The following is a 12,135-nucleotide window of genomic DNA, read 5'->3' on the forward strand; positions in this document are numbered from 1 at the left end:
CAAATCATGCGTTATTTGATCCATTATGTCACTCTCAAGACAATGTGGGGGAAGTGCTTCCTGCTTGCTACAGATTCGACCAAGCTAACTATTATGTTGCTAGGTTCCGCCTTACTCAGATCCACCTCGAAATGATTTCACCTCGAGGGGATCCGACATTCTCAGAGTTCCCCAAATAGATTGAGCCGTCTCTTTCGGCCGAGTCTCCTAATTAGAATATGATTTTATTTCTCCTTGATCTACCTTGAGAGAATTTCACCTCACCGGCATAGACCCTGAAATGGGGATTTCATCTTGAGGGGATTTCACCTCATCTAGATCCGTCTTGAGGGAATTTCGCCTCGAGGACTCTCCCAGATAGGTCGGCTGCTTCTCCTGCAGCCCATTTCTTAATTACGAACCCATCATTTCTTATTCCAAAATTTTACACCCAGATTAAGTAGGTATCAATTGACTATTAGGTACACCTAGATCATGCATAGAACACCGGATTTCAAATTCTATATTGATCCACACAAAGAAAGCAATTACTGTCAATATATCTTGAAAGAAGAATCCTTGTCTTAGCATCTATTGTTGGTTTTCCTTTGGGAAAGAATAGGGAGAGGCTGGCTGATAATCTGATATATAAGTACTTTCATGTCTAAGTAGCTACAGACATCCCGAGCGTCTTTTCTTTTATCCCCGATCGCTATTGTTAAAAAATATTATACATTCATGCCCTAGCTAGTAGCCTGGCGAGAGGGGGAATGTTCTGAAATTAATGCAGTGAGTAGGCCGGCGTCCTTTCTTCTGTGCATCACTTCTTGTGTAACAGATGGTATGCCGCGCGTAAAGTTTGGGTATGTGAATCTCTCGTAGAATCCTCTAACTAATTAAATTAACACAAAGGATGCTTTTTTCACACAGTAGTTACAAAAGAATTAGCTAGGCAGTCAGGAGAGATTAGGCCGGCGTGGCGCCGCACAACTTGAAATGTCAGAGGAGATCGAAGAGGCTCTCGTAGAATCCTCCAGTTAAATCAACGTAAAGGATGCATTGTTCACATATAGTTACGATACAAAATAAATAAGAGATATTCCACAACTATAAACATATATACCAGGGGCGGAAGGACGTAGAAGGCTATATGAGCTCACGCCTAGACAAGATTTTGGGCTAAAAACCCTTTAGGTATGTGTGTGTGTGTGTGTGTGTATCTCTACCTTAAGCCCATACCAGGCCAAAGAAAAAAAATTATCCATCAAAGTCACGTGTATTCCCCGTCTCCCACAGCAGGATAAGAAAGGTTTCAAAGTCTCAGGGGCAGCATTTTATGTGGAGTAGATTGTTGCGTTCTTGTTTATGATGTGAATGTTCTAAGATCATTTGAAACACTTCAAAACTGGCATGAAGAGTTTCTCAAACAGGTCTGTTAAATTTTTCCTCTTCTACATGCGGTTCTGCACTATCTAGCTTGTAAGGTTATCCTGATTATCTGAAGTTCTAATTATTGACATTATTTCACCATCGGTTAGCAGGTAGGTCCAGCTGACACTGAGGCATTTCCATTTATGCTACTCGGCAACAAAATTGCTATAGATGGCAGAAACAGCAGGGCGGTATGGACATACATAAAATATATAGAGGCTGAGGCATTTCATCATCGTTTTTATGTCCCCCCTGTTATATGTTTTGATTGGAAAAAATAATAAAGGCATGAGGATGAGTCTCCCATTGGGTTCCAAACCTCAAAAAAAAAAAAAAAAAAAAAAAAAAAAAATATATATATATATATATATATAGAGAGAGAAATTTTAAAATTTTTGTGCACTTTTAATTAGTCTAGACGGGTTTCGGATCCTGGATCCACCACTGATATATACGCAAACTAAACTCTCATATATAAATGTCGTCTGGTTTACTCTGGGACTCCATCTGCGGACGAGACATGACAAGAGATGCATGTGGTTTTGGCCTTTGGGTAAGCCGAAGTTGTCCTTGGCATCCATGCATTCTCATTTCCCCAAAACTAGGGTATCGCCAAGAATGTGAATCACAAGGCAGGGACTAAAATTAAACTAAATTAAACAGATCTCCTAGTTAATAGTTGATTAATTATGAGCGTTGATATGTTACTGTAAAATTAAAGAAAATTTAATTTGGGGGAGTAAATTTCACACTCCTCATTTTACAATATACACTCTTTCTTTATTTCTTTTTTTGGTTGAAATTCTTATAATGGAGCTTCTATTCATACCTTCAAAATTGATATTTGGACCTTTTTTTTTTTTTTTTTCAAATTATAGTTGACTTTGTTAACTCATGCCAAATTACCAATAAGGACACAAAAGAGGGAAGGAAAAAAAAAACCTTTTTTTTTTTTTTTTAACCCCACCCCACCCCTCCTCTCCCATGATGTTAGTAAGGTTTGAAACTGTGACATCCATGATATCGGTTATCCTAGATAACCAACAGGTCACAGCTCACCGACAAAAAAAAAGAGAGTATTTTCTTAACTTTACAAACAGTATGTTTCGATGAGGCAATTCGCAAAATTCTAAGCTGTGCATTGCCTATTATATTGCTGCTTGCGCTTTTTTTCCAACTCGAAGTAATTAGTAAATATGTCTCTCTCCAAGCTAAGGAGCATTATGTTGGACCGTCTTTGGAACACCATGACCACTTTCAATACGGTCATCTGTACGTAAATCATAATTAAGTGATGAAAACTTTGAATCCAAGAACTCAGTTTAATTAAAAATTTTGAGAATTGGGAGTAATATCTAAACATCTCAGATAGCAGTATACCAACGTCCTTCTATATTCAATTGATTTAATGAAAAAAGTATTGACTACCAACTAGAGATTTTTTTTTTTTTTTTTTTTTTTGTGCAGCTTAATTGTATGAAAGGTAAAATAGGATTGTGAAATCTTCAAAAATTGAATGAGGTTCGACTACTGATTTTGGAGGTATGAATAGAACGTAAAAGAAGAAGTTTTTATTGATTTTATTGGACAATGGGCGTTGTGGGAAAATTAGGGAGGTCTAGATAGCAAATTGGTTATCTATAAAAGTAAGTTGGAGATCTATTAAGTTGAGAGGTCCAAATGCCAACTTTGGAGGTATGAATAGAAGCTCCCTTCTTATAAAAAGACAAAATTTAAGTTACTAAAAAAAGAAACACAGAGTGTGGATTGTAAAATGGAGAGTGTGAATTTCACTCCTCTAAATTTGTTATGCTGACCAATAGCAATTTTCATGGTCATCTATCGATCAAAAATTATCATGGATGTTTGTTGGAGAGTAGCAATTGCTACAATAATTGTGTAGAACTCCATAGTTCATACAAATATTAGTGCCATTTGCACATCCACAAGGAGGACGTGAAAATTCATTGTTACATGTGATTGTGTGATTGAAAACTATTTTGTAGATTTATAACTTTGTTATCACTAATGGATATCTGTGTATAAATAATTTACACAGATATCAATATAGACTAAATATTTGACACATTGAAGTCTATGAGAAAATCTTGCCACACTGATTTCAGTGAGTAATAGTGTGAGAATGTTTTTGTGTACCATTCAGTCATTTAGTTCACACAGATTTCTACATCCATAAATTAAAATCCACCGATTTTTATCAATATGAAAATCAGTATGTTTAGAATATGTGTGTTGCTCATTTTGCTAGTAGTCCGGAGAACACAAGACTAGTGAGATTTACTAGTAACTCCTAGTACCCAAGCAAGTAGCTGCTTAAGCCTCAATTTGAAAAGAAGTTCGTAGTAAAGTAATTAGCCCTTCTGGTGGAATACACTATCATGCTTGTGAATTTTTTATTTTTTGATTTTTTTGATTTTTTTATCATGATTTAGACATTTAGGGTAATACTGGACTGCATATCATGTCATGAAATTAACACACATCAAGATTTAGGGTAACACTCAGATTGAAAATCAAGTTATGAAATTAAGTACACAGATCATGATTTAGGATAACACTCGACTGAAATTCGACTGAAATTCAAGTCATGAAATTAATTACACAGATCAAGCCCAACAAATACTGAACACTAACTTGAACAAGGCCCCAAGCCGACAACCCAACAAAGAGAACTGAGAGATTAGGCAAGAGGGTATACAAACTAAAAGTACATGATTGCAAACCATCTACCAGTGAGAACAACATTGTTGATTTATTAGAGTTGAAAATGAAGTAAAACAAGGTTGAAGACGAACCTGAATCACACGAAATTATGCATCCCTTTTGAGCTTGTGAACCACTTGATGGAAGATTGGGCAACGACAACAGCATTTAGCAGACTTGAATCAGTCTCTTCTTTTTCCTCTGAGACTAGTGGTAGGAGGACGAGAAAGAGGCTTTCCAGTGCGACCATCTTTATTTGATTCAGCTTGTTCTTCGTCATACTCATTGTCATGAAATTGTAGCACGTCTGGATCATCATCAACACTCACTAACACACTTTGATCATCTGTTGAAGGCTCTATTTCGCCTGGAGAAGGTTCTTGGATGCTCAAATCTTTGTTTGAATCTGATTCCAATTCTTTGTCATCCTCACAAAATTCCAGTTCTGGATTTGGATCACCTTCATTTGTGGCAGTCAGAATTTGGACAAGATTGGGAAGCTGTTGTGTTCCTCTATTAGTCTGACCGGAGCCGGGCACATCTTTATTTGAGCCATCTTTGTCTGATTCTCCTTCCTGGTTACCTCCAAGAGACTCCAATCCTTTGCCTAGATCATCACCAATTCTGGCAGTCACAATTTGGTCGAGATTAGGAGGCTCTATTCTTGTTCGAGCACCCATAGTATGACCTTTGATTCTTCGCGAGTCTTTGCTCAACTCATATACTTCTGCTTTTTTGCCTTTGTAATCGCCATCTTCAAGAGACTTCAATTCCACATTTGGATCATTATTATCAATTGTGGCGGTTAACATTTGGACAAGATTGGGAGACTGGTCAATTCCTCGAGCACTAGAAAGTGGTTGTCGGAAGTATGAATCTACATTTGAGGCAATTGGTTCTGACTCTTGTACTCTGTCATCTTCATCGTCAAGAGAAACCAGTGCCTTGGCCGGATCACTACCGCTTGCGGCAGTCCCAATTTTTTCAAGATTAAAAAGCTTTACTTCCTCTCGTACCTGAGTACGATGTTGGCGGCCTCGCGAATCTTTCTTTGAACCACCAAATTTCAATTCATGTGCTTTTGCTTTGTCATTTTTGTAATCGTCACCACCAACAGACTTTAATTCCTCACTCGAATCATCAACATTTGTGACAGTCAAAATTTGGGTAAGGTCGGGAACCTATAGAAATTTTTTACAATATGTTAACATATGACATATATAAAATTATCAATTTCAATTCAAAATTTATTTACTCAGACGATAACCTAATTTACTCTAGCGAGGATCTTATTTATCTAAAATACAACTTTATTTTAGTTACTACTTGAGTTATATAAGTTGTAATATGAGTTTTCAAGATAATAAATTTTACATGAAATTGAACAAGTAAAAAAAAAAAATCTTAACATACCTTAGCTTCACTCAAAGCCTGTTTACCTCCTCGAGCACTAGCAAATGGATCTAATTCTTCAACTATGCCTTCTTCATTGTCCAAAGAAACCATTGCCGTGCTGGAATCATTACCACTAGCGGTACTTATAAGTTGCTCAAGATTCAAAGGCTCTTCTCTACTCCTTGCTCGAGTAGGAGTTTGTTGCCCACGCGGGTCTTTTTTTGCCGCACCGACTTCCAATTCTTCGAAATCGTTTTGGGGTTCTGGTTCATGCACCTCTACTTCATCAGTATCATTGTCTTGAGATTGCACTCCCCCATCTAGATCAACATTACTTGCGGCATTCGAAACTTGACCAACTATGGAAGCCTTTTGTTTTCCAGTAAGACGACTAGAATGCTTTTTCTTCTGGAAGAATGTCTCTTTTGGGTTGATTAATCTTCGTTTAACTGCATCAGATTGTTGTTCCACATCTTGAGTAACCTCTATGTCGTCACTCTCAATTTCGTTACAGAGGGGCCCATCTGATATTTCTTCATCAACATTAGATGGAAGCTCGACCTCTTCATTTGCATTGTTTGGACCACCCAAATTCAAATCTCCGCCATCTTCTTGTGGTTCTGACTCCTGTACTTCTGCTTTGCGGTTGTCATCCTCTTGAGATTTTACAGCTCCATCTAGATCAACATTACTTGGGATATTCAAAGCTTGACCGAATTTGAAAGGCTTCTGTTTTCCACTCGGACGACCAGAAGGATTTTTCGTCTGCAACGACCTTTCTTCTGATTCATATGATTTTTGTTCTAAACCATATGGTTTCTCTTTACCTTCATGTGGTTCTTTCTCCACATCCTGAGCAGCTTCTGTGTTTTCAGACTCACTTTGGTTAATGAGAGGCTTGCCATGATGCTCATCTGATTCTTTTTCATGTTTATCAGATTGACGCTCTACTCCTTCATCTACATTTTTTGAACCACCTAAATTCATTTCTTCGCCATCATGCTGGAATTCCAATTCTTGCACTTCTGCTTCGTCGTTGTCATCTTCTTGAGATTGTGCTGCTCCATCTGGATAAATATTGCCTGTGGCATTCAAGACTTGATCAAATCTGGAATGTTGTATTTTTCCTTGCGGATGACCACGACTACTCGAAGCTTTGTCCTTCTTAGGGGTCCGCGATTTTCTTTTGGAGTCAGTTGAATCGTTTTCAGCTGCATGTGCTTTCTCCACGTCTTGAGTAGCACCTTCATTATTAGTCTCACTTTGGTTATTGAGAGGCTTGTGGCTGCGGCCATTTGATTCTTCTTCAACTGCATTAGATTCTTGCTCTACATCTTGAGCAGCACCTCCATCGTCATTTTCACTTTGGTTATTAAGCGGCTTGTGGTGATGCGCATCTAATTCATCTTCATCTGCATTAGATTGAGGCTCTACTTCCTCAGCTGCATTATTTGAACCGCTCGAATTCAATTCTTCGTTATGGTTATGAGTTTCCAATCTTTGTACTTCTGCGGCGTCATTGTTATCATCTTGTGATTCTATTGCCCCATCCAGATCAAAATTACTTGCAGTATTCAGAACTTCACAGATTTGAGAAGTCTTTTCTTTTCCCTTCTTCACACTGCTGCTACTCCGAGAACTTTCCTTCTTGGGTAGGCCCAATTTATTTTTGGAGTCCTTTGATTTGTCTTGAACTGGACTAGATCCTTCCTCCACATCTTGAGCAAAATCTGCGTTGTTTGTATGGTGACTGGGCGGCTTACCATGGAGCTCGTCTGGTTCTTGTTCATCTGCATTAGGTTGTTCTACTTTTTCATCTGCATTATTTGAACCACCCGAAATCAATTCTTTGCCATCATCCCGATGTTCTGATTCATTTATTTGCTCTTCATCGTTGTCACCATCTTGAGATTGTTCTGCCTCACCAAGATCAAAAGTACCCGCAGCCTTTAGAACTTGACTGATTCCAGAATATTTTTCTTTTCCCTTCTCTTTCTTCATGGGTAGGCGCGGTTTCTTTTTGGAGTCATTTGATTCTTTTCCAACTTCGTTGAATTCTTCCACCATATCTGGAGATGCATCTGCATTGTCTGTTACACTGTGGTCATCAAGAGGCTTGCTGTTGCCCTCGTCTAACTTTCCTTCATCTACAGCATCCATGTTGTCAGTAACACTTCTTTCACTGGGAGGCTTGATGTTGCCCACGTCTAATTTTCCTTCATCTGTATCTTCAGGAGTATCCATGTTGTCAGTCACGCTCTGTTCCAATTTGTTTACTTGCTCTTCATTGTTATCACCATCTTGAGATTGTTCAGCCTTGTCTAGATCGAAAGTACCTGCGACCTTCAGAACTTGACTGATTCCAGAATGTTTTTCCTTTCCATTCTTTTTCTTCTTGGGTAAGCTCAGTTTCTTTTCGGCGTCATTTGGTTCTTTTCCAACTTCATTGGGTTCGTTCTCCACTTCTGGAGATGCATCTGCATTGTCAGTCGCACTATGGTCATCAAGACGCTTGCTGTTACCCTCGTCTAATTTTCCTTCCTCCGCATCTTCAGGAGCATCCATGTTGTGAGTCACACTTTTTTCACCGTGAGGCTTGCTGTTGCCTTCGTCTAATTTTCCTTCATCTGCATCTTCAGGAGCATCCGTGTTGTCTTTAGATTCATTTACTTGCTCTCCATCGTTGTCACCATCTTGAGATTGTTCTGCCTCATCTTGATCCAAAGTACCTGCAGCCTTTAGAATTTGTTGACTGATTCCAGAATGCTTTTCTCTTCCCTTGTTTTTCTTCTTGGGTAAGCACAGTTTCTTTTCAGCGTCATTTGGTTCTTTTCCAACTTCATTGGATTCTTTCTCCACGTCTGGAGATGCATCTGCATTGTCAGTCACACTGTGGTCATCAAGACGCTTGCTGTTGCTCTCGTCTAATTTTGCTTCCTCTTCATCTTCAGGAGCATCCATGTTGTGAGTCACACTTTTTTCACCGTGAGGCATGCCTTCGTCTAATTTTCCTTCATCTGCATCTTCAGGAGCATCCATGTTGTCTTCAGATTCATTTACTTGCTCTTCATCACCATCTTGAGATTGTTCTGCCCCATCTAGATCCAAAGTACCTGCAGCGTTTAGAAGTTGTTGACTGATTCCAGAATGCTTTTCTCTTCCCTTCTTTTTCTTCTTGGGTAAGTGCAGTTTCTTTTCGGCATCATTTGGTTCTTTTCCAACTTCATTGGGTTCGTTCTCCACTTCTGGAGATGCATCTGCATTGTCAGTCGCATTGTGGTCATCAAGACGCTTGCTGTTGCCCTCGTCTAATTTTCCTTCCTCCGCATCTTCAGGAGCATCCATGTTGTGAGTCACACTTTTTTCACCGGGAGGCTTGCTGTTGCCTTCGTCTAATTTTCCTTCATCTGCATCTTCAGGAGCATCCGTGTTGTCTTTAGATTCATTTACTTGCTCTTCATCGTTGTCACCATCTTGAGATTGTTCTGCCTCCAAAGTACCTGCAGCCTTTAGAAGTTGTTGACTGATTCCAGAATGCTTTTCTCTTCCCTTCTTTTTCTTCTTGAGTAAGCGCAGTTTCTTTTCGGCGTCATTAGGTTCTTTTCCAACTTCATTGGGTTCGTTCTCCACTTCTGGAGATGCATCTGCATTGTCAGTCGCATTGTGGTCATCAAGACGCTTGCTGTTGCCCTCGTCTAATTTTCCTTCCTCCGCATCTTCAGGTGCATCCATGTTGTGAGTCACACTTTTTTCACCGGGAGGCTTGCTGTTGCCTTCGTCTAATTTTCCTTCATCTGCATCTTCAAGAGAATCCGTGTTGTCTTTAGATTCATTTACTTGCTCTTCATCGTTGTCACCATCTTGAGATTGTTCTGCCTCATCTAGATCCAAAGTACCTGACGCCTTTAAAAGTTGTTGACTGATTCCAGAATGCTTTTCTCTTCCCTTCTTTTTCTTCTTGGGTAAACTCAGTTTCTTTTTGGCGTCATTTTGTTCTTTTCCAACTTCATTGGGTTCGTTCTCCACTTCTGGAGATGCATCTGCATTGTCAGTCGCACTATGGTCATCAAGATCAAGACGCTTGTTGTTGCCCTCGTCTAATTTTCCTTCCTCCGCATCTTCAGGAGCATCCATGTTGTGAGTCACACTTTTTTCACCGGGAGGCTTGCTGTTGCCTTTGTCTAATTTTCCTTCATCTGCATCTTCAGGAGCATCTGTGTTGTCTTTAGATTCATTTACTTGCTCTTCATCGTTGTCACCATCTTGAGATTGTTCAGCCTCATCTAGATCCAAAGTACCTGCAGCCTTTAGAGCTTGACCGACCCCAGAATGCTTTTCTTTTCCGTTCTTTTTCTTCTTAGGTAGGCGCAGTTTCTTTCTGGAGTCATTTGATTCTTTTCCATCTTCGTTGGATTCTTTCTCCACCTCTGGCGATGCATCTGCATTGTCTGTTACACTGTGGTCATCATCAAGAGGCTTGCAGTTACCCTCTAATTTTCCTTTATCTGCATCCTCAGAAGCATCCATGTTGTCCGTAACACTTTCTTCACCGGGAGGCTTGCTCAGCTTTGTATCCGAACTCATCTTGTCGGTCCCACTTGGGTTACTGGTTTGATGTAAAGCTTGCTCCACAGTGTGACCAGCACCTTCATCTGGAGGAGCCACCCTTTGGACGTTTGAACTTTCAACTAGTTTCCGGTCTGGATCATCATCGACCACTTCAATCCTGTGCTCAGTGGGTTTGCCTGGCGGGATGCGCTCAAAATTGTGAACATTTTCTTGTCTTTCTACAGGAGAATCAGGTTGACCCCTCCTAGGCCATCTTGGTAGTTTCTTCTTCATGGCCATGGAAAGCAGCCCAATTACAATAAATGCAAGAAAAAATACACCACCTAGGGAGACAAAGGCGGTAACAATAGCTGTGCGTTGGCCATTGCTAGGAGACGCAAACTGGGGTCCTGGTGCAATTGAATCATAATAATTCGGAGAAATTGAATTATAATGATTAGGGGGGATTGCCCAAGGAGATGGTGATTGTGATGGTGGTGGTGGTGAGTAGTCAGGCGAAGGAGGTGATGGTGTAGGTTGTGGTGAGGGAAAGTAAGATGAAGGTGGTGATGGTGGTGGTGGTGATGGCGATGAAGTCGGTGGAAGTACAGGTGGGGAATAATTAAAGGGTGGTGGTGGTGGTGATAGGGGTGACGGATGTGATGGGGATGGGGGCGGCGGTGAATGTACTGGTGGATAGTAGTGAGATGGTGGCGGTGGTGATGGCAAAGTTGGGGGTGGGAGATTGTTACATGTGCATGCTGGTGGTGGTGGAGGTTGGAGCTTTGGAGTAGTAGTAGTATTACACGGTGGTGAAGGCGGTGGAGGCGGAGGTGGAGGGGGAAGTATTGGAGAAGTTGTGCCATTACAAGGTGGTGAAGGCGGTGGTGGTGGGGAATGGTATGGATAACCGGCCATCGTACGTACGAGCTACTAGCTAGCAATTGCTAGTGATGAGATAATTTGGTAGTGGCAGGTTCTATTTAAATAATCTAATGTATGCATGATTGCGAGCCTGACCTACACACTCAAGGATATCTTTTGATGGGCCACACCAATCAGCCAAAACCATAGAAAAAATCCCTTAAGACACATCATCCTCATCGAGTCCTCAACAAACACATCCTATTCTCACTTTTTCCAACAAACAGTGGACAGTGGAATGCATTGCGTTAATTAAGCGCCCCGGGGGGGGGGGGGGGGGGGGGGGGGGGGGTGATTCTATTGAGAACAGCCCAGTGAGTCTAAGGTATATGAACCAGCTAAAGCAAATAAATCAATCCAACAGAGACTATGTCAAGTCAATTTATGCCTTAAAAACATGTCCCCGCAATGAGTACGTATGCGTTTAGCCAATAGTAGACACGAGTCAACAAAAACAGTTTAATGCATGTGCCAACTGAGCGGATGGGGTTCCAGGAATGAAGGGGTATCAATGTATAATCGATCAGTCTAAGAAGAAAAACATTAGGTAAGATCGATGGGGTCTCTTTCGATCAGGAAAATAGAACAATAAAGGAGGTAAATGAGTTTCTCAGAAGTCACAAAGCTTGTTTAACTTATTGGACCGGTGGCTGAGGTTTCATCAAGACCCATAAGTTTTTGGTTTCCCTTTCTAAAAAGAAAAAGTGAAAATAGTAGGAATTGAGAATGATACAATAAAAGAGCAGTCGTTCTTTTTTCTATGGCTGTGTGATCATCCATGGATTATTCCCAAGCACTATAATTCAATGTGGATAAGATAATAATATTAGATAATTATATAACATATATATATATTTATATATTTCAGTTGTAAGTATTTGTCTACTTTTGTGTATTGTGTATATATTACGAATATAATTTTGCACTCTATGAGTCTTTCCAATTAACTTATGTACGTTGTAATCTAATTAAGATCTACGTTGTAATTTTGAAGCACAAAATCATAAACTTTGATATTTTGCTTTCCAATTTTGTTCATGATTGAGTTAAAATAACATCACAGTAAAAATTATAAGTGGTGTCGTTAAAAATCTCGTTCGCACAGAATCAAATAGAAAATTAGTAATACACTCG

The 12,135-nt window shown here is 39.9% G+C and overlaps 1 protein-coding gene across 1 annotated transcript; it reads right to left on the reverse strand.

Moving 5' to 3' along the window:
- Positions 1-4,005: 4,005 nt before the first annotated feature.
- Positions 4,006-11,010, reverse strand: LOC112177215. Its single transcript, XM_024315481.1, has 2 exons — positions 5,548-11,010; positions 4,006-5,315 (listed from the first exon to the last, which is right to left on the reverse strand). Exons 1-2 carry the CDS (start codon positions 10,993-10,995, stop codon positions 4,317-4,319), a joined length of 6,447 nt encoding a protein of 2,148 aa, XP_024171249.1. The 5' UTR covers positions 10,996-11,010; the 3' UTR covers positions 4,006-4,316.
- Positions 11,011-12,135: the final 1,125 nt, after the last annotated feature.

This window comes from Rosa chinensis, chromosome 7, assembly GCF_002994745.2.
Source record: "Rosa chinensis cultivar Old Blush chromosome 7, RchiOBHm-V2, whole genome shotgun sequence".
NCBI lineage: Eukaryota > Viridiplantae > Streptophyta > Magnoliopsida > Rosales > Rosaceae > Rosa > Rosa chinensis.

Bases quoted from the DNA above. Each gene is read 5' to 3' on its own strand.
- LOC112177215 (XM_024315481.1), bottom strand. From the start codon at position 10,995: ATGGCCGGTTATCCATACCATTCCCCACCACCACCGCCTTCACCACCT. The intron at 5,316-5,547 runs GTATGTTAAGAT...AAATTTCTATAG, and splicing joins AGGCTTTGAGTGAAGCTAAG to GTTCCCGACCTTACCCAAAT.